Raw genomic sequence first — 23,095 nt, 5'->3', positions numbered from 1 at the left:
TGCCTCCCCAACCCTGGGCCCTTCAAACAACTAGAAAGCAGCGTAACTTCTTCCGGCAGCGCAAACGAGCTCTCCAAACTCCACTGCCGAAGGAGCCAGGAAAGCCCGCGTTTACAGGCTAAATCCGCAACGTCACATCCTGTCACCTGCCCCAGCCTCCACCTTACATCGAAAATCACCAGCATGAAGAGACCAAAACGCCCGTCGGGGGCGTGTCCCCCCAGGGCCAATGGGCTCTGTCCACCTCCCTCCTCAGTCACTGTTTTGTCTATTCGTGGCCTGTGACGTCAGAGGGAGGAGCGCGGAGGGAGATACGGAAAGTGAGAGGGGCCAGGCCTGACAGTCGCTCTGGAGGCGGAGGAGGAGGAAGATGGTTTACATCTCGAATGGTGAGTTGGAGAGGCTACGTGGGCGACCTCCGTCCTGGGAGGCCGAGCCCCGGGTTTCTTCCATCCTCGCCCGCCGTCCCGGTGCCGCTTTTCCGGGCACGCCCCGCGGCCAGGCGGAGCTGGGGGCGAAGTCGCCCGGGCCTGCGGCTCGTCGGCCGAACGTCCCTGAGCCGCGGCGGGGACCAATGTCCCCGTGGTGACGGCGGTGCCGAGTGCCCGGCGTCCTCGCCCTTCTGGAGCTTCTGCTTGTGGGTCTTGGAAAGTGGTCTTTCCTGTCGGGCGTCAGTGTTCTTAACTAGAAAAGACCACAGTGTTCACGCCGTTACGTAGCGCTTGTGCCTCGGGCACTTTTTTTTAGCGTTGTTCGTTTGTCCGCTCATTGTCTTAATGTCGCCCTATCCGGGTGATACCCTATTATATGTTTTGCGGGTGGAGACTGAGGCGCAGCCGGATTAAATAGCTTGCCCAGGATTACAAAGGTAGTTCTAATGGCTCAGCCGGGTTTCTAACGCAGGTAGGCTGACGTCTGCGTTCTTACGGTTTTCTACTACGCTGCGTCTTTCTGTAATGTGTAGGAGAGTTGAAGAAAAGCTTTGGATAGGCTTTTTCTCCCAGCAGGGGTAGCTCGTCACGCATGTAGCTTTCTGCCCTAATTTCAAGGGGCACAGGGAGTATCATTACTCCCTGTAGGAGCAAGTTGATTATTCCTGGAATGGAGAAGCTGAGAGAGACTTAATTCAGTGACTCCCCAAAGACAGTGGATGGAAAGGAAAGACACAGTATGACTGGGTCAGAACAGTGTCAGAACTGCCTGCCCACTTGTTTGACTCAGGTGAAATAAATGCTTTCGTGCACTCTTAACTAGTTCTTGCATCACTGGAACCAGGTCCTGGTTCTATTTGAGTCATCTGTTTATCTTCAGAGGCCATGAAGGTAGTGAGAAATCTTCTGGCTGAGTGCACTTTGCATTTCTTTGCTTTTCAAAATCTCACTTTCTCTTCTTCCTTGTCTCTTACTTAAAAATCTTTGAAACAAGTAGGTTGATGGACACTGAAGATCAAAGTTTCATCTTCGTTTTGGGCACTTGCAGACTTTGTGTTATATTCTTTGTGGTTAAGGCTGGCAGCTTCTATTATCTATTGAATAATTCTTTGTATTTGTAGTGTGTCTTTTTGTGTATGCATTGTTGCTTTTGATCTACATAAATAACATAAAGGTTCTACTAGGGCCTCTAATCTCACTTTTATAGTTGAGAAATGGCCAACTGCATTCAAGCAACTTATTTCTCTCTGAGGATATTGGGAGGGGAGGTTTCTGCCTTCAGAAACTGGGAAGAAAAGCGCAAAAAATTCAGAATGGTACAAATGCATGCAATATGTTCTTTAGAATCGCAAAGGAAGAAATTGACGGGTTCCAATTAGATCTGTTTCCTCCCTCCCTTCCTTCTTGTCGCTGCGCGCAGGCTTTCCCTAGTTGCTGCGAGCGGGGGCTACTCTTCGTTGCGATGTGCAAGCTTCTCATTGCGGTGGCTTCTCATTGCGGTGGCTTCTCATTGCGGTGGCTTCTCTTGTTGCGCAGCATGGGCTCTAGGTGCACGGGCTTCAGTAGTTGTGGCTCGCGGGCTCTAGAGTGCAGGCTCAGTAGTTGTGGCACAGGGGCTTAGTTGCCCTGTGGCATGTGGGACCTTCCCGGACCAGGGATCGAACCCATGTCCCCTGCATTGGCAGGCGGATTCTTAACCACTGCTCCACTAGGGAAGTCCTAGATCTATTTTCTTAGAAGGACTGTACTAGCATTTCATAGTTGATAAAAACTTTTTCTTACTGTCAAGTGACTTTTTTTTTCTTAACAATTCTATATGATGACTATCCTTGGAATATTTTTTCTCAGAGAAGGAAAATGTCACATCACCCAACGAAGCAGAGCTAGTAAGAGGCAGAACCAAGCCTATCACTCACACTCTGTCTTTAAGTGTAGCCCCTTTTTCTCAGTAGCTCTGTGAGGGCTCAGGTCCAAGTGGATACCTGAAAGTAAGCTGGTCAAGGAAAGAGGAGAAGTAAACTGGGCATGGCAGTGAGTGTTGAAGCCCTTGGGAAAATGGAGAGGAGAGGTAGTTGACAGATGGCTCGTCTCCCAAAATATTCTAACCTGTTGATGTGCAAGACTGAAACTCTAGAGTATTGACTTTTCCTGATGTAGCTTCTATTATTTAAAGTGGTTTGAAAAATATATCCATTTTTCTGTAAGATAAAACTGGAGTCTGTAATTCGGATCAAACAGCATTCTGTTAAAGAAAAATAGTGGTCATTTTAATGAGCAAGCCAAATTCTCTTTAGTACTTAGAGCCCACGAATTCTTTGATATATAAAAATTTTAACATAACAACTGATCCTGAAGATTTTAAGGGTATGTATAAACAGTCTTTTTATATAGGCAAGAGACTTTGCAAGTGAAAGAGATACTCAGAACACATTTAGGAAAATGGAAGTGGCGTGAGCATTCTTTATATTCACTCATCTCATTTGTTTCCTCAAAATACTTGAATAAAGGTATTGTACACCCATGTTCATAGCGGCATGTTCACAGTAGCCAAAAGGTGGAAGCAACCTAAGTGTCCATCAATAGAATGGATAAACAAAATGTAGTATATACTTACATTGGAATATTCATCAGCCTTAAAAAAGGAAGGAAATATTGACATATGCTGCAATATGGATGAATCCTGAAGACATTGTGCTAAGTGAAATAGCCAGTTACCAAAGTACAAATATTGTATGATTCCTCGTACAAGGTTCCTAGAGCAGTCAAATTCATAGAGATAGAAAGTAGAATGGTGGTTTTCAGGGGCTGGGGGAAGGGAGAAATGAGGAGTTAGTGTTTAATGGGCGTGGAGTTTTAGTTGGGGAAGATGAGAAAGTTCTGGAGGTGGCTGACGGTGATGGTTGTATGATGGTGTGAATGTACTTAATGCCATAGAACTGTACACTTAAAAATGGTTAAAATGGTAAATTTTTTTGTGTGTATTTTACCACAGTAAAAAAAAGGAAAAAAAAAAACTTGAAATGTCACCCAGCAGAAATTACAAACTATAGGAGGCATAATTTGACATATTAAAGGAATGACCTCTAGACCACAGAACTTCACTTCCCTAACCTTTCCTTAGAATGATGTACACATAACACACCTTTCCTTGTGTAGACTATTTGGAACAGTGAACAAGTTGAAAACTGAGCCTATGATTGTTACCTAACTGATTAAATGTAATGCATCTTGTGTCAGGGGTTTGTTGCACTAACTGAAGTTTCTTTATTCTTGTCTATAGGACAAGTGTTGGACAGCAGGAGTCAGTCCCCATGGAGATTGTCTTTTATAACGGATTTCTTCTGGGGAATAGCCGAGTTTGTGGTTTTGTTGTAAGTATAGTAGTCCTCTTAATAGCCCTGATATTTAAGTTCAGCTTGCCTGAAGCACTTTTTAATTGTAATTTTTATTAATAGCTTTTCTAAGGGAGATGAAGACTTGTATAGTGATAAAACTGCCCCAAACATCTTTTATGATTATGAATATGTTCCTTGAGTTAGTAAGCTTAACCATGTCTTAGCCGTGGTGGTAACCATTTCAGCCTGCAGCTATGGGGCCAGACCTGCTCGTTCTGCTGCCAGATGACAGCACTTTGCTTTCTCTCTACTGTTCCTGCCTTCAGTGTGTATGTGCAACTTTTATGGCATAGTATACAACAAGTAAACAAGGGGAATTAGATCTTGACTTTTAAAAGCTCCCAAGGCATAAACTTTTTTTTAAATGAAGGATTAGCATCGATACAGAGGAGACAAAAATTTAAACTTCACCATAATTTCAAGCAATTCTTAGTTAAATTCATTTTTTGGTCTTTCATATGCTGTTTGTTTTATGAAAATTGTTCATCTACTAACAAGTCTTACTCATCCAAAGTTTGAATATACATTTGAGTGTCTCGTGGGCAGAGAACTGCAGATATGCAGAGATGTGGGATGTCTCCTTACTTCATTGATTTTAATATCAGTAAATGTCTTCTTTTTACAAGGGGCCTTGCGCTGGGCATGATTGTGGGAGGAGGACGTCAGAGGAGATTATTCCAGGTGGAAGAGGCACAGCAAAGATGGCAGAGAAATTTGAAAATCAGCCTATGCTCTTTATACTTAATTTGATTGTAGCTCTGGTTTAGAAAGATTAATCTGATGGCTGCATGTGGCATAAATTAGACGGGGTAAAATGGAAGAAACCGTTCCATAGAGAAATACAACAGGGGACAGAGAGGCCTAAGTTAAGTTACTCATTGCAAAACTTCTTTGCAATCTCTTACAAATTTCACCTCCATATTGTTTATTTAAAATATTGTTTTAATTTAGTTAAATCCTTCCCGCCCCACAAATAAAATTCCATTTAAACGGATTCCCAGAAAGCCCTGTGCCTCTGGCACACCAATTCAGCCCCTCCTTCCCCAAGGTAACATTAGGTAGGCTGTTGGCACAGGAAATGGACATGCAATACTATAAAAGCAGACTCTGGGACTTGACAACTGATACAGAGCAGAGGAAGGAAGTTGGAGATGACTGGTTTCAGAGTCATTGCTAGACTCTGTCTAGAAGAGTTACAGCAAACAAGGAAGACAAGGAATGGTGGCTTTGGCACGGAACATAGAACACTCTGTTTAGACTTGTGTTTGCGCTCGATGGTGTTGTCCAGCTGGCTTCAAGAAATGTGGGTTTGGAGCTAAGTTAGGGTAGTCATCCTTCCACAGAGATGATAGTTGGAACCATGGAAATGCATTTTATAATGTTGAAAGTGGATCTTCTGTTGTTTTCTGCCCCTTGTTTCAGTTTCAGAACTCTGTTTCAGCAAGATGTGAAAAAGAGAAGAGGCTACGGAAGCTCATCTGATTCCAGATATGATGATGGAAGAGGGTATAACCTTTTAAATTGATAAACAATGTTTTTACCCCTCTGTGTAATATAATTAAATTAGAGATAAATAGGCAGACAGACATAGTTAGGCTCATGGTAATTAAAGGCTTAAATTCTATTTCACAAAATTAATGTATTACTGTAAATCAAGTTGCCTTTGATTTGATAATCAGAGTTAATCTGACAAAGCTAAAATGTATATCAAATATCCTATGGGAGAAGTCTAAATTAGAGGATGAAAACTGATGGCCAACATTAAAATCTAGAGGTTTCACTTCAGAATCTGGATTTCCAGCTGCTAATGAAAATCTCACGATCCAGCAGCACTGGGTGGGGACTGTGTTTCTATATGGCAAAAATCAGCTGGAGCTGCGTTTCAGTTGGACATTTATAGGAGGAGCTGTTCCGTTTATCCCAACTCTTGCTTGACTCACTTTCCTCATGCGCTTTATGCATCTGGTCTCTTTCAGTATTTGAATTTGTGACTCACGACCTAAATGGTAGTTCCTATTTTAAATAAAGAAGAGGGTCTATTTGAGTGCTTAAAAGGAATCAATTGAAGTAGTGTCTACTAAACAGTAGAAATTAACTTTTCTTATCTTAGGCCACCAGGAAACCCCCCGAGAAGAATGGGTCGAATTAATCATCTGCGTGGCCCTAATCCTCCTCCAATGGCCGGTGGATGAGGAAGGTAACTTAATACCTGCAATTCTGCAGGGATTTCATTTTGAAAATGCCTCCTTAGGCAGGTTTTCTTTAGGAAAGCAGAAGTCACAACATTTTGTGATTACTCAGACATCTTATTTGGAAAAATATTTTTATCTTAACCCTTGAAAAATTGTCTTTTGAATCAAAATGTCTTTTGAAGAAGGTTTTATAACATGTAATGACTAGCTTTTTTATACAGATCCAAATTACTAACTAGTAACTATTATAACATTTTCTTTTAGGTAAATGTCTGCTCTAAGAAGCAGACAACTGGACAAGCACATTCATAGCAGAAGGAAACCATCAAGAAATGGAGTGTTGACCACACTGGACAAGTTAGATGAATGTGTACTCTAAACAAGGATTGCTCTGTGTCCTCACAGATGAATGAGGTCGTGCTGGGAATTCCCCCCCGCAGGGATCTGGCATGACTGATAGGCAGTTCTATAAATGCACATGTTTGTCTCATCTTTTTTGTATCGTTTATGAAAGTATTAATATAGTTTTAATAAGTAAATATTTTTAGGTTACAAGACTGACTTCTCATCTTTATATAATTAAAACACAGAAGGCTCCAAATTTGAAAATAAATGGCTGCATATTGAGTACTATTAGTGTCACCTTTTTCAACTTCTGAAATACTGTTCATTGCTTTTGTTGTTCTTTATAAATAAATCACAGTGTATTTCAGTAGTATGCATATGATATCTGTGCTCTTGAATTAATTTTTATCTTAAAGCCTATTTGTCCCATGGATCTTTAATACATGTGTCTTACTTGCTACCAGATGTAATTATCAGGGTATTTGTAAAGCCATAACCAACAAGCCTGAGCTACAAAATGTAGATTTGCTAGGTGGTCTTTAAAATCGAGGACTTCAATGCTATCTTTACCAATTTTAATTCTAAACCATTGCTTAAGATACTGCCTGTTGGCTTTAACCCCATCTGAATGCTGGTAGCTCTCATTCTTTCACTAGAATGAAAGCTCTATGAGGTTACGGATTTTGTCTTCTTTACCCCAGTGCTTTGAATAGTGACTACGTGTAATAGGCACTGAAATATTTATGGAAAAAATGAATAATACAGATAATTCTACTTTGTGTTTAACAGTCTTTGAAACCAAAGTGTTCAGTAAAATCACTTTTATGTCCGTTTATAAGTATTTGTTCAACTCTGTTTGCCAGGAAATGGGGATGTAGTGGCATTAATAAACACTGGTCTGTATGAAAACCAGACTACAGGCGGACAAGACTGGAAGCAGGGAGTTGGGTTTAGAGGATGTTGTGGTGGTCCTGGTGAGATCGGACCAGGTAGTGGCAGTAGGAGTGGAGAAGTGGATGCATTCAAGGCATATTTGAGGGACTGCGGGATTTGCTGATGGATTTGGATGTAGAAGATGTGGACAATTGAAGAAACAAGTGAAACAAGATGGTGAAAATGGGAGTAGATTTTGGGGGGGGAGGCGGGGATCGAGTTACATTTTGGATATATTTAAGTTTACAATGCCTTGTAGACATCTAAGTGGAGATACTAAATAAGCAGTTGGTTATCAGGGCGAGATCCAAACTGGAAATACATATTTGGGAGTTATCTTCATATTTAAAGCCATGAAACTGGATAAAGTCATCCAAGGAGTGTGAAGAGAGAAGACCTAACTCCAGAGAATCCTAACATCAGAGGCCCGACTGAGCATGGCCAGTGAAGTACGAGGAGAACTAGAATTACGTATGGTGTCTGAGAAGCCAGAAAAGACAGGTGTGATGACGAAATGAGACACCAGTTATCAGCTGCTCCACAGCAAGCACGGAAAACAAAACACAAGTAGGTTGCGGGCATGCTGCAGCCAGGACCAATCACAGCAACATCCAGCCAGTGCAGCCTCCCACCTTACCCTCCTCCGGGCAGCTCCGCCCTTCCGCTTTCCCGGAATGCTCTGGGCCGACTCCCGGCGGCCATCTTGGTTGTGGGCAGTCGGCCGAGAGGTTGCGCCTGTTCCGAGGCCTGTTCTCTGGTGGTCGCGTTGCGTCGTTGAGGCTAGAGGCTGGAGGGGCGTCGGCGGCCGAGATGACCCAGGCCGAGAAGGGGGACACGGAGAATGGGAAAGAGAAGGGCGGGGAGAAGGAGAAGGAGCAGCGCGGCGTGAAGCGACCCATCGTGCCCGCGCTAGTGCCGGAGTCGCTGCAGGAGGTGAGGCGCCGGGGGCGGGCCTCGGACTCGGCTTCCGGGCGGGGCGGGGGGCCGCGGAGCTGGGCGAGGGGGAGGAGGCTGGCGAACGGCGGGAGTCTTCGGGCGCCCACCCAGGTGGGTGGTGCAAGGGGGTCGTCCCCCGCTTGCTCCGAGGGCACAGTGCAGATGGCCAGGCCAGTGACACCAGCCACTGTGCGAACCCCAGCCTCCCGGGCTATGAGACCAGCACAGGGCTGTCACCTTCCTGCCAACTAGTTTGAGGGGGCAGACTGGATGGTGTGTAAGGGCCTTGCCAGTTCCCACTCTCTAGGATTCTCCCACTTGGCGGGAAGGGGGAGCTCACGATTGGGGATGGGCAGTAAGTATCTAGGGCATGGAGTGGGATGGGGTAGTGCAGAGGACCATAGGGGGAGGTATTGGGCACACACAGCAGGTACCTCCTCCAGCCCTGACGGTCTGGGACAGTTTCTTCAATGGAGGTGACACCTGGGCAAAGACCTAAAGGATGATTAGGAGTTAGCCAGGGGGAATGTGAGGGCAGGAGAACAGCATGGAAGAGACCTGGGCCAAGGGAGGATATGAAATGTTGGAGATGAGGATGTCTGGAATTGAGGAAGAAGAGGGAGCAAGACATGAGACTGGAGATCTTAACAGGGATGGCATCAAGAGGGTCGTATAAGCCAGAGCCTGGCCTCTTCTGAAGGGAATGCAGAACTTGGGAAGAGACAGCCAGACTCCGAGCTACATGATTAACTCGTTTAATCCTCACAATAGCTCTGAGGTAGGAACATTATCTAGAGCAAGGAAGTGGCACAGCCTGAATTTCGAGCCAGATTTGTGAATCTGGAGCCTGGGCCATTAGCCACTATAACAACATTTGCTTAACTTCAGTCCTGTAACAACTTTTGGTTTTTCCATATCCTCTGTGAGACCTCTACCATTATTTGCTGAATAAGTTTTTTTACTCAATTTTATCTTAAGTAGTAATGTCCAGGAAATGATGTGTAGGATGTATTGGCTAGTTGTTTTCTAATATGTTAAGGTAGATATGTAATTATTAAAAACTGCTTGTCCACACTTTGGAGAACTGCGTTTACTATCCCAGAGCTTCCCCATCAGTGTGCTGCAGCCTGTGTACTATTAATGAGGTACAGATGTCCCTGATGGCAAGCCACCTCATCTGTTTAACTCAGTTTGCTAGCTAAATGTTGTCTGCCATAGCACGCAAAAGCTTGAGAAGTGTGCTGCAGAGCACCAGGCCATGTGAGAGTGGTGCCATGGGCATTCAACAGATGCCTACTAGGCTCCTGTATGCCATGCACTGGGCACAGAGTAGTGAACAAGAGAGTAGTAGTCCTTTACATGAAGGTTTTGTCTTTTGAGAGAGCAGACAGTAAATCATTACAAGAATGATAAGTGTCATGAAAAGGAGGGGTGCCATAAGATCTTATTGCAGGGGGACAAATAAACCTGGTCTGATGACATTCAACTTTAGACCTGAAGGGAGGAGTAAGATTTAACAGGGAGAAAGAACACTGCAGGCAAGGGGAGTTGCGTTTGTGAAGGCCTGAATGTCAGCACAGTGAACTAAAAAATCAGGAGACATCTGGATTGGGAAGATTAAAGAGACTGAAAAGTAAGTGGTTCTAGAGTAAAGCTAGAGAAGTAGGCAGGGTCTTGATCTTGGAGGTTCTGGACTGTATCTTATTGGAAAGTTACGGAAATATTTTAAATGAGGACATGCCAAGAAGACACAACTGTAGCTTAAGGGCAGAGCAGAGTAGGTGCTGATTTAGAAGTCACACTGGAATGGTGATTCTCAACAGAGGCATCCTGTTGTCAAAGGGATTGTTGGAGTCCCTTCTTCCCCCACTGCCTCCTGAAACTCTGGGTCCCTCAACAGGTTTACGTGGTAAAGGTTCCCTAGTGATTCAGGTTATATTCTGCCCCCTTGAGAATTACAGATCTAAAAGCCCACAGTCATTACTCCACTGTCCTGATTTGTGCTGCTTTGTCAGTCCTTGTTCACTGTCTCCCAGTAATGGATGGTGAAATGCAGCAGAGCTTTCTGACCTGTGAGGATAGAATTGTGAACTCTGGTTTTTTAACCGCAGACTCTTGCCAGATCAGGTAAATAGTACAGAACCAATAAGGGTAAAGTGTTTAAAAAACAATGACGAAAATACAGTTCATGCACATTCTCGGAAGTGCTCCATGTATAAAGTCCACTTACTTTCCAGCATTGCAAAACAGTGATTCTGATCTTAAATTAACTTCTTCCCTCACCTTCTCAACCAGTGTTGTCACATCTGAGTGATCATACTAATTACTTTAGGAGCTTTTGTAAATTGCAGATTCCTAGGCTCTCTCTTCCTGGAGATTCTGAATCAGAAAATTTGTAGTGAAGCTTTAGGGTCTTTTTTGTTTTGTTTTGCTTTAACAAGGATCTTAAGGTGATTCAGATTTAGGGAACCCCATACTTCACAAGTCATAGTATTCCCCACACTCTTATTCGTTGTTTAACTCTCTTCTCTAGTAAATGGGAAGTTCTCTAGTGGTCAGGACTTTGTCCTGGTCACCATTGTACCCACAGTGATTGGCACAGAAATGCCCCCAAATTATAGCTTGATTTGCATTGGGTACTTAGGATTTCGTTCACTTAAACAAATATTTGTTGACCTATGTACCCTGAGTCAGATCCTTGGCACACAGATACAAAAAGAGTTTGCATGCAGGCAGAGAGCAATATTTGGATGCCTCTCAGAGAACTCCCTTTACTGAATTATTTTGATACCTTTGAGTTTGATAGTCATTACAGGAAACTAATTTCTTAGTCTAGCCTGTTACCTCTGTGTTATTTAACATGTTACCTGCATGTTATTTACTAAGGTCACACTCCTATGTTTTGTATTTGCAGCAAATCCAGAGCAACTTCATCGTTGTCATACATCCAGGTTCAACAACTCTGAGAATAGGTCGAGCCACAGACACACTTCCTGCCAGCATTCCTCATGTTATTGCACGAAGACACAAACAACAAGGGCAGCCCCTGTACAAAGACAACTGGCTCCTAAGGGAAGGACTAAATGTAAGTCAAAAATGGAGGACGCTGGCGTTCCAGTGGTTAGGACTCCGAGTTTTCGCTGCCAAGGGCCCGGGTTCCATCCCTGGTCAGGGAACTAAGATTCCACAAGCCGTGCAGTGTGGCCAAAAAACCCAACACCCCCCCCTCCCCCCCCCCGCCCCGTCGCAGCACACTCACACAAAAGAAATGTAAGACCTAAAGAGAAAGCCCAGGGTTGTCTCCTTGGGAGGGCTTCAGTATTCAATGTATGCTATAATCTTGAACGACATCTTCATAGCTTTAATGTATTTTAAAATAACGACATCATTCAGGGTTACAAATGTCATTTTTTATCTGAGCTATCAATTTTAGATTGTACAGAAATAATTATAACAAAAGTAAATCTAATTTTTTAACCCATCAGGATGAATTGGGTATTGATGAAGATGATCTTTAGTGAAAGATACAGAATTGTCACTCCCTTAAAATGATGCATCCAGGTGTCTATTAACTGACTGCCATATTTTCTCTTCCAGATACTTAGAGTTTAAACTGAGCTCATATTTTCAATCTGTAGCAAATTGAATTGCTACAATAAGCACTTGTTACAATCTTAGATCAAATCATAATTTAAAGGCAAAAAGTAGTGTTTCCTTGGAGTAAGCATTTACTTAGGATGCAGTAGGCATCCTATTTTGCAGGTGATAATTAACAGGAAAGTTTTTGTGATAGGTGTTAAATATGTGTATTGCGTTGTAATCTGCTTTAAGTTTTAAATCAAGGGTAGTTTTAGGAACTTGCAGTTTCTCTAATTCTTATAGTAAGCCTTAGGGTTCCATTTTTTAGCATAACTAGCAGACTCTCCTTAAGTCCATTTCTAAGCTTAAGTATAACTTGACAGTGTAAGAATCTAAAATTCGCATATCTTTGGATCTTACAATTCTATTTTAGGAATAAATCTCAGGAATAAAAATGGAAAGAAAACAAAATAATATTTTATAAAAATATAGTGTTCTTTGCAATATCACAAGAACTTGAATACTCATTAATTAAGTGAAATAACACATGAAGGAATAAAACGTTGTTATAAAATTGTAAACATGAGAATTATATAGATATATGGAAGAGTCTCTCGAATACTTTGTAAATATAAAGTAGCAGTGCTCTGATATCAGTCAAAAGTCACTTGAGGTTATAGATTTTTGCAGATAGTTTTATGGCGATGGCTCTTTTCTGATTTTTTAATTTATAAATAATAAGATTACTTTGAATTCTTAAGATTAATGCATGTGACAAAGGTGAAGGACATGCTACTCGTTGATGAGGGAGCATTTGCTCTTGCTGGATTAAATTAGTATTTTGCCATTTCTTTCTCTTTTTCACTAAATTCTTTATACTCTTCATCTCTCTTCTTTTTCCCCAGAAACCTGAAAGTAATGAACAAAGACAAAATGGCCTTAAAATGGTGGATCAAGCAATATGGTCTAAAAAGATGTCAAATGGTACAAGACGGATTCCTGTGTCCCCTGAGCAGGTTCAGTCTCAACTCTTTCTTCAGATTCATTCTTTGACCACTGCTATTAAGTTGTAACCATTCGTGTGCGCTCCCTGTTTCATTATGCAAATTCAAGATGGGATTTCCTTAAAAGAGGAAGAAAAAACATTCTTAACCACCTACAGAATACCTGAATTGGTGTTGCAGATGTCTAGGCAAGCCAAATAATTTGTAAGGTGGTGATTCTTGTGTCAAGTTGACGAAAATTTAATTTATCTGAGAGTCTTAAGTGTGTAATTCCAGGATCTTGATGGGAAGCTGTATTCTTACTACATTTGTCATTTTAATGTGATAAACCAGTGCTGCTAGGAATGGACATGAGTCTATATGATATATAAATCTGTATTCAACTTTCAGCAGAGTACAGTATTAATTTTGGACTGACTGAATCACTGCCTGAGTGTTAACATTATGGGAGAAATCAAGATTGTGGTATAGGGCAGGAGAATCCACTTGTGACCAATCAATATTTTGTCACATATCTTGGATTTATGATTAAAATTTGCCACTGTATCTGGTCTGTGAGAGAGGAGAAAAGAGGACAACCCCTTTTTGTTTTCTTGCATGCATTCAGAGAATTTTTGGATGCTCTTTTGTTTCAGGCACGTTCCTACAACAAGCAGATGCGACCTGCGATTTTAGATCATTGCTCCGGAAATAAGTGGACAAACACATCTCATCACCCTGAGTTTTTGGTAGGAGAAGAGGTAGGAAACATCTTTACAGTGAAATGGAAGAAGAAAACCTAGATACTATTTGTAAAATTAATTTGCTTTGCCACCTAGTTCTAGTTTTTCTTAGCATTCTGTAATCCTACCCTGAGGACCAGATATTCACACTGGCTCCTGAGATGTTACATACACCACTCTCAACATTAGAACAGTCAGCAAATGTTAATGATAACTTCTGGCCTTAGGTTTTTGAATGTGAATCTAGAAAACCCTGAGAGAAGAGTTTTAACAATGTATTCATCTCCCTGTCTTTTCTAGGCCCTGTATGTTAATCCTCTGGACTGTTACAATATTCACTGGCCTATCAGAAGAGGTCAGTTAAATATTCACCCAGGACCTGGGGGCTCCCTTACAGCTGTTCTGGCAGATATTGAAGTAATATGGTCTCATGCGATACAAAAATACTTGGAAATCCCACTGAAAGATTTAAAGGTAAACTAAAATGACCAGTTATTGGATTGTCTTTAAGATTCTTGGTCAATAAAAGTATACTATACTCAGTTGTTTGTAAGACAGTGTTCTTGAAGCCTTCTCGACCTTAAGCTGTTAAGGATATCTTTTTTCCTTCACTGAATTCCCCTCTGGTGCTTTCTTTTTTCTTTCATTTTGTTTGGTTCTTGGTGTTCCTGTCAACTGCTCTGCAATCAGCAAGCTTGCTCATGTTTATGCCTTCTCTCTGGACCTTTTTCGGAAACATCAGTTGTCTTATTTTTCACTTTACAAGTGTTAAATAGCTCAAAGGGAAAAAAGCCCACAAAACTTCAGCATTTTCTGTTTTTTTTTCATAAAACCTAAAGGATAGCTGAGAGCTTTGAGTTTTTATTTTGGGCCTCTAGCCATTGCTGCTACTGCTTTAGAGAGAATCCTCTTTGACGACAAGTGTGGTGAAACTTATTTTGACCTGACTTGAGTGTTAACCATTTTATATTTTTTTCTTTGTTCTTTTTAGTATTATAGATGTATCTTGTTAATTCCTGATATCTATAATAAACAGCATGTGAAAGAATTAGTGAATATGATCCTAATGAAGATGGGGTTTTCAGGTATGTCTGATATCCCAGTGAAATCTGCCTGAAATGAGATTGTTTTTTTTTTTTCCTGACAAAGTTAATCTGATTCACTGCTTTATTGAAATGCTTATTCTGGGAGGGTCAGTGATACTTGGGTGATTGCCTGGAGGTTCCTAGATTTTAATTGAATATTTGTTGTAGGATCTTTCCTGCTCCCCAGGTGTTCACGCCTCTACCTTTTGTTTTTCAGGGATCGTGGTCCATCAGGAGTCTGTGTGCGCCACCTATGGCAGTGGTTTAAGCAGCACGTGTATTGTAGATGTTGGAGACCAAAAGACAAGCGTGTGCTGTGTGGAGGATGGGGTCTCTCATCGGAACACTCGGTGAGGAGCTTGGGAGGACGTATTCCCTGCTCCTTCTCCCCACACAGCCTGTTCAACTGAAAGCATCATGAGTTAGAAAGAAGTTTTTGTAAGGAATTACATACTCAGATTTTTCTTGTGAAACTAGTAAGATTGTGGAAGTGCCAATTCTAACACGGCTATAAATAGCCAATTTTACCCTTCCCATTTGAACTCTCTAATATGAGTTCACATTAGCAGCTCCTGAAAGCCCTAGTGTGTGTTGTGTGCTTTCCCACAGAGGAAGTGTGTATGTTAGCTCTGTGTCTTTCACTATGGTGTGGCAGAGAGATACCAATCACATTCACAGCAAAGCTTTATTTGGGCAAGTCATGTAGGAGAAAATAGGTTTTCAGGTCTGAATTCTCTAGCTAGCTAGCATTTTGAGTATTTGCTTTTCTCGTCATAATTGTTTTTGGTGAGTGAGGAGTAACTTTATGGTGGTCAAGTCCATTCATTATGTCATCTCTGATAGAAGAGGTAATAACATAACTAGCAGGAGCAGGTTTGCTGCTTGTCTGTCCTGAGATAAGCCCAGCAGAGGTAAGCACACTGAGGTAGTGCACACACCAGTTCTCTGCAGCATTTTGTGCTTCCAGGATGGCTTCTTCAGGATGCTTTAATTCTTCCTGTCACCCACATAGGAAGTTTGACTCTTAAGTCAAAGAAACAAATTTAAAAGAGGGTCCAAGCAGTCCATGAGAAAGGTTAATTTGTTACCTCCCACCCCAAGTTACAGTGCATTCTCAAACCCAGATTGAGTTGTTTGGGCTCATCCATTTGTAACACCTAATGCCATTAGTTTTCAAAGTATAGAGAAAACACTGGACCCAGGTCTTCTACCACTAAAACAGCACAGCAGTGATCTTTCCAAATCGTAGAAATATTCACTTAGTAGATAGTATTCGCTCAGGTTTTCTCCCTTAACTTTGTCTTATGGTGTCACTGCCTGCCATTTCTACATGTTGGTGAGTGTAGACAGTCAAACAGCTGTTATATGCTACACATATGGACTTGGAAATGAGCTGGATTTAATGTGTATTCTGTTTCTTGGACAGTTTTTGCAAATAGCATTTTTTGCTTCTAGATGTTCACCACTGGTTTTTGCTAGCTTCCTTTCTCTATCCCTTACATCCATTCTGTCCTTTCATGCTTTAATTTATCTCTACAACATTTCTTGAAACTTGCTGTGTTTCACTGTGCCTAACTGAGTTTTTGGAGCACCCTTTGCACCTTCTTAACTGACAGCTTACCCACCTGCCCTTTTCTCTTAACACTAGGCTCTGTCTGGCATATGGTGGATCTGATGTGTCAAGATGTTTTTACTGGCTGATGCAGCGAGCTGGGTTCCCTTACAGAGAATGCCAGTTAACAAATAAAATGGATTGCCTTCTTCTGCAGCACCTTAAAGAAACTTTTTGTCATTTAGATCAGGTGGGAGCAAAATCAAAATTGCTGATTATTTTTGTTGAAAAAAAAAAAATTGAAGATATTTAAAGCTAATTAAAAATTTAACAGTATTATGCAACCTGTGCAACCCAAGTTTATAAAGCCTTGAGGCTGAAGCTCTTAAGGAGTGAGAGAGTTTTCTGGTAAGGTCAGAGCTGTACGGATGTGTCTCAGGCTCTGGAAAACACAGCTAGTATTTTTAAGAGAGTTTAGCAGATGTCTCTCTCCTTAGGATCTACAATCATTCTAATAAAGGATAAAGATAAACCTTTGGATGTAATGCATAGTAGCAGGTAAATACATAGGTATAGACAGTTAATAAAATGGTATCATTTGAAGCACTTACTTGGTATTGTGAACAGTCAACATTTAGTCATTGCTGTGTATGAATTGCTACCTTTTTATGCTATTTGTTTTAGACCTTTCTTTTTCCAACTTATTTTAAAGCATTTTTCAAGTAATGTAATTCTGAATAAAAATTTTTTTGAGAAACATTAAGGCGGGGTAATAACATTTCCCAGTTATTGAGGGAATTTGCTTACTGGTTTGGACATTGTATTGGTGTGTGTTGATAATGAAGCAAACAAAAATGTACATAATAGGAATTTCAGAAATGTTGAAAGAGAATCAAGGTACAGTTGAACTCTTGTTTTATTAAGTGCCAGTGGAAGTCGTAGGAAGTTGTAGGGCAGCCCTTTTATAGGTGAGATTTAGATGGCATTTGAAGAGTTTGCATGCACTTTTACTGATTCACTGATAGCATCTTTTCCTGGAATCAGGACATCTCTGGGCTTCAGGACCATGAGTTTCAGATTCGACATCCAGATTCCCCTGCCCTTCTTTACCAGTTTCGATTAGGAGATGAAAAACTCCAGGTAACACATCGGTATATATTTCCATGGGTAGAAAGAAAGGCAGCCAGGTTCAATCGGACTGAGAGAATATGTACTTGCTGGAAACCTCATGAGGTGAGAATGTCAACTGGTTGTAAATTAGATGCTAACCCAACATTTAAACCACTGGTAGAGTACAGATTAGAACAGATCTGAGCCATTATTTTAATTAGCCAGTATGTGATGAGTTGTTATTTAGAAAGAGGCACCATTCTTACTAGGAAATTATAAAGTAGATTACTAGGCACTTATTTTACATTTACTTTGAGATTTCTGGTGTTATATCACCCATTCAATTTGATGATAAGTTAGTTTTCTGGCCTATCATGCACTGAAAAAATAATGTTACTTCTGAAAGAGAATGCTTACTTGGTCTAACTTATAGGATCTGATCTGCCAGTTTTGTTTTTGGAAGAACAAAATTTATTTAATGGGTCAGTTTTTTCAGAAGGCAGTATCCTTGGTTGGTCATTCTTTTCCTTCCATGCACAGGCTCCGATGGCTTTGTTTTATCCAGCAACTTTTGGAATCGTTGGACAGAAAATGACAACTTTGCAGCACAGGTCCCAGGGTGACCCTGAGGATCCTCATGATGAACATTACCTGCTGGCCACACAAAGCAAGCAAGAACAGGTCTGTGGTAATTCTGTGTGAGAGGAGACAGTTTTGTCCCTGTATGAGAAGTTTGCCCATAATTAATGCATCATTGCAGTGGCTGCAATCTGACAGTATACTAAAGCTGATACTGTTTTCAAGACCATAGATGAAATCTGTGTTTAAAATCCAGATGACAGATTTCTTTATTCAGCAAACATCAATTTTCAGAATATCAATCTACAAGATACTTCCCTTTTGGCATGTATTTTTAAAGTACTTTATGTATAATACTTTATCTACTTTTGAATATTTATCCAGTAGTATTTTCAGTAAAAGCTTACCTATTTTTAAATTATCATGCAAAAACTGGGTGGCACAGGCAAAGAGCTGAATTTGCCCAAAGCTGATCCTAGTTTTAGGATGTCTGATTCAGGGGCACAAATTAAAGCTCTTATCTGCTAATGAAACAGCAGCTCATGATGAAGAGAAGAGGGCAGTGAACCTTTTCTAGTTTTTGTTCCTGTCCCAAAGCTGAGCGTGGGGTGCTTGGATAAGGTCTGAAAATGAGGACCATAACAGCCAGTGGCCTAAGAATTCCAGTGAACTACTACACTTAGAGACTCAGGGGGAAAAGTTCACCTACATCGACATTGCAGTCTTAAAAATCCTGTCAGTAAGAGCAAAGTTATAGCTCTTTTACTCAGGAGGAGCTGTGGAGGGTTGGAGGCAGGGAAGGCTTTCCTGAGGCAGAGCCATTTGAGAGAGAGGGATCTAGGGGGAGAGTGAGGTGTTACCTCACGCGCTGCCTGCCCATGATTGTTTTGGAATTGTCAGCACTTCCTCATCTTCTGCACACCACCCCTGACTCCTAGTTATCCTGGGGTGGGGATCAGGTGCTTGTTCGTAGAACTATGGTGTGTTTCCTCTCTGCAGCACAGTGACAGACCTTCTTTTTATAGAGTGTAGAGTAGTGGGGTAGGGAGAAGGGGGGATCTAGCTGGAGAACATCAACCGTGTTCTATCATAGCCTTACCATCCATTTGATTCTCCTTTTGATTGATTTAAAGTCTGCAAAAGCTACTGCTGACCGAAAGTCTGCATCCAAACCCATTGGATTTGAGGGGGATCTTCGTGGCCAGTCCTCTGATCTTCCAGAAAGACTGCATTCCCAGGAGGTGGACTTGGGATCCTCCCAGGGAGACTGCTTGATGGCTGGCAATGATTCTGAGGAAGCTCTCACCGCACTGATGTCCCGGAAGACTGCCATCTCGCTGTTTGAAGGGAAAGCCCTGGGCCTGGATAAAGCCATCCTCCATAGCATAGACTGTTGTTGTAAGCACGTCTGGGAGCCGGGAGAGAGCAATTACAGGGTTCAGGCTAGGGTGTAGTTTTGCCCTGTAGCATGTTCATGCCAAAGCTTTTGAGCCAAAAAAAAGAAAAAGAAAAAAAAAAGCTATTGAGCATCTGCTTTGCGCCTACATTGTCAGGTGTTAGGATCTGGTTCCTGGCCTCGCTGAGCATGGAGCCTAGTGGAAGAGACCAAAACAAGTCAGCTTACCACACAAAGATGAAATTACAACTGTGGCAGGTGCTACAAAATTGAACTAAAGGGTTCTGACTGAGAGTTTCTGATTGAAGGATTTAATAAGGGGTTTTTACTCAGGAGGAGCTGTGGAGGGCGGGGAGGCAGGGAAGGCTTTCCTGAGGCAGAGCCATTTGAGAGAGAGGGATCTAGGGGGAGAGTGAGGTGTTACCTTGGTATTCCAGGTAGACGAAGAAGCCTGTGTGAAGGCCAGTGTGGCTGGAAAGCAGGATGTAGGGTGAAGCTGTGGGAAGTGGTGGGTACACACCACGCTGGACTTTGTAGGCCCCCCTAGAGATTCTGGTCCTAATCCTGCTACTAGCAGGGTCGGGGGTGGGACAGCAACATGCTCACATTTGTGTTTTGCAAGGTTCCTCTGGCTGCATGGTAGCATTGTCTAGGATGGGTTGGGAGAGAGACCTTTGAGAAGGCTCCTGCAGTTATCCAAGCAAGAGATGATGGTGGCTTGGCCTGGGGTGGTGGTGGATATGGAGAAAAAGCGTGGAAGGGATTTCACTGTCTTTTCAGCGTCTGATGAAGCCAAAAAGAAGATGTACAGCTCCATCCTGGTGGTGGGAGGTGGTTTGATGTTTCATAAAGCTCAAGAATTTCTGCAGCACAGAATTCTCAATAAGATGCCACCTTCATTCAGGCGAATTATTGAAAATGTGGATGTGATCACAAGGCCCAAGGTATGTTGTACACAGTGCAAGTTGTACTCTTGCCAGTGAAACAGCATTATTTCTAGTTGTAATGTATTGGACAGAGAAAATCCTGGGAGGCGTGGGTTTGTGTCTGGGGAGTTCTTAAGGGCTTGGAGCAAGTGGAAAAATTACTTTCAGCAGGTCACAGATGTGGTGAAAGGAGCTCTGGACTAGGGACTAGATTACTGGCTTTTAGTCCCTGCTGTGCCCTCCAAACTAGCATGACTGACTTCCGCCTTTGTCAGAGGACTGGATGGGGCAAGGAGAAGACTGACTGTTCTCACGCTGTCAGCCAGAACAATTCCATTTTATCTCTTTCATATTAAGAATCTCCTGCTGGTCCCTAGACCAGGTGATCTTCAGGGATCTTTTTGATTTGAACTATCTTGGCAACCATAAACACAGGAATTTAGAAACGGATTGTGTCTGTATTTTATTATTCTCACTGACAATTCCTGGGAATATTTTTATTTAATTTTAATTCTGAGGGAGGGATTGTGGGATATATTTATTCCAGTCAAACTTCAAAATAAGTTATGTCCTTACATATGTTCCTGCCTATAGGGACTCTATGTGGAATAATAGTAAATAGTGAATAGTAGCATTTTCAGTAATAAAAACTAAACAAATTTCTTGTGAGTTGAAATAGAAGATGTCTGTGGTTCATGGATCTTTCATGGGTCTTTAATGCAAGTTGAAAATCTGATTTATTCCATATTGACTCAGCAGCGTGTTTTCTACCCCCAAATTCAAGTAAATGTCTTGTCTGCTTACACTGAAATATCTTTGTTTATCACCTCTCTAGGACATGGATCCCCGGCTGATTGCATGGAAAGGAGGGGCAGTGTTGGCTTGTTTAGATACGACACAGGAGTTGTGGATTTATCAGAGAGAATGGCAGCGCTTTGGCGTTCGCATGCTACGAGAGCGAGCTGCTTTTGTGTGGTGAAATGGACAGAAAAGCCACTGTTGAAGACCAACACATAACCTTGTGGTATAAGACTCTTACAGAACATTTATATTCTAATTTATTGACCTAGGTGCTTAAGTTTTATGAAATAAATGAATTTTAACTTTTATGTTAAGAACATGACATTGGTGTAAAAAATAAGCTGCTTTTGTAGTCAGGACATTTGAGAATAAATACGAACTTAGTCTTCAGTGGTAAACTCTCCTGCCCCTTCTTCAGGGTCTCTAACTCCCGATGATCTAAATTGTTGCAGTAGAATGGTTCTCAGGTGGTAAAGCCCTTCATTTAGGTTGGCTTCTGAGAGTCATCAGGCAGTCTTACATAACCATGAGGGGTGGGGGTGTGACTGTGTACATGAATTGTGAGAAATGTCTGGTCACGCATTTTCCCTCTTATCTAGTACAGCAAGCACATATGTCATGACTTGTGTATGCTGCTACAATTCCAAATAGGAAAGAAAGTTTTTTGTTTTTTTAAAATTTTCTCCTGTATTACAAAAAATATTGGGGCACATTCAGGTCTAGATTTCGAGAGGCAAAGATTTAAGGCTGGGCTGGCTGGCTTTTGTTACTGACATAATCTAGGGTGGGCTTGGGGAAGGAAAACAGTCATTGACCAAAACAGAACAGAAATGAAAACTCATTTGCTTCCTAAAGCCAGATAGAAATGATTTAGGTTAATGATTTTCGAATGTGTCGTACAGATAAACAAGGAGACTGCTGTAATTTCTAACTTAAGCATCAGGTCCCCAATTTTCCTTTACCTGAAAAATGAAGTGAAAGTTCTTGGAGTACTTTTTGTTCAGTATGATCAGTTGACCTTAATCTGTGAGCAGTCTGAACCAACGTTTAAATACAGACAGCTATTACCACCAGTGGTCCAGGCCTTGGTGCAGCCTTCTGAGCCCCGGCAGAGGAAGGGAAGCAGGTTTGGAGACTGGAGCCAGCCAGCACAGCCTATGAGCTCAGAGACCTGGGAGGGTGGGGAGGATGCCTGATTCCTGCCACTCCCTGCCAGGGACCATCTCGCTCCCCTAGAACTGAGGGTGGGAGTGGGGCTGGGGGAAAGACAAAAGTAGATGCAGATAAGAGATGCAGGTAAGTGGAATATAGAAACAGTAAGGACGGTTGGGGGGGACTTCCCTGGAAGTCCAGTGGTTAGGACTCGGCACTTTCACTGCTGTGGCCCCGGGTTCAATCCCTGGTTGGGGAACTAAGACCCCACAAGCTGCACAGCATGGCCAAAAAAAAAAAAAAGGATGGTTGGAAGTTTTAGGACTTGGAGAAATGCTGTTACTAGAGCATTTTAAATAAATAGGATTATTTTGCGTATCTGCTCAGTAGGTTGGAAACAAAAGTCTGCCAGTATTACAAAATTTTAATTTGCTAGTATTATTTGGGATGTTTGCCTTAAATTTGAAAATTGTATGCTTTTATTTTTTCAGTTTTTTAACAAAATAATTAAATTTATACAATACTGGTTTTATGTTTCTGGGCTGTTTCAACACAATTTAATACTGGCTACCTAGTTCTAAAAGCATAATGTATTTCTGTTTATAATAGTTTTTCACATAAGAGCATATTGCTCTTATAACTGGTAGATGTTGATTCAGAGGAGGTTGGTTTCTGATCCAAGTTTTGACATAAGCCGTCTTCTATTACTAGCACTTACAAGCACCGTGAAGACTGATCATGACAAGTAAGTGAGCTTTACCACATTAATTGTATTGCCTCAGGCATTACTAAGTATTTGCTTGTGAACCTGCACACACTATCCTTCCTTATTTTGGTCTTTATCTGTAAGACATGTATTAGAAGGAGTGGCATGGTCCTTTAAGGATAATCTACAAGAACATTTTAAGAGTCATCCACCTGAAACTGATCCACATTCTAGAGCAGATGCAGTCTTGC

At 41.7% G+C, this 23,095-nt stretch overlaps 2 protein-coding genes across 2 annotated transcripts; both read left to right on the top strand.

Annotated features, from left to right (window-relative positions):
- The first annotated feature begins 272 nt into the window (after positions 1-272).
- Positions 273-6,736, top strand: SELENOK (selenoprotein K). The gene is made up of 5 exons (XM_082664749.1): positions 273-389; positions 3,712-3,802; positions 5,249-5,332; positions 5,937-6,023; positions 6,283-6,736. The coding sequence occupies exons 1-4, from the start codon at positions 371-373 to the stop codon at positions 6,016-6,018; spliced, it is 276 nt and encodes a 91-aa protein (XP_082520875.1). The 5' UTR covers positions 273-370; the 3' UTR covers positions 6,019-6,023; positions 6,283-6,736.
- Positions 6,737-7,930: 1,194 nt separating this feature from the next.
- On the top strand, positions 7,931-21,360 carry ACTR8 (actin related protein 8). Its single transcript, XM_082664219.1, has 13 exons — positions 7,931-8,229; positions 11,147-11,317; positions 12,717-12,827; positions 13,451-13,555; positions 13,838-14,011; positions 14,529-14,622; positions 14,840-14,972; positions 16,271-16,424; positions 17,219-17,314; positions 17,825-17,965; positions 18,997-19,261; positions 20,040-20,203; positions 21,021-21,360. Exons 1-13 carry the CDS (start codon positions 8,107-8,109, stop codon positions 21,162-21,164), a joined length of 1,875 nt encoding a protein of 624 aa, XP_082520345.1. The 5' UTR covers positions 7,931-8,106; the 3' UTR covers positions 21,165-21,360.
- Positions 21,361-23,095: the final 1,735 nt, after the last annotated feature.

The sequence above is a fragment of the Grampus griseus genome (assembly GCF_964374135.1).
Source record: "Grampus griseus genome assembly, chromosome: 10".
NCBI classification, from domain to species: Eukaryota; Metazoa; Chordata; class Mammalia; order Artiodactyla; family Delphinidae; genus Grampus; species Grampus griseus.
Note: the sequence above shows the minus strand (reverse complement) of the source record. Positions and strands in the feature narration are given on the sequence as shown.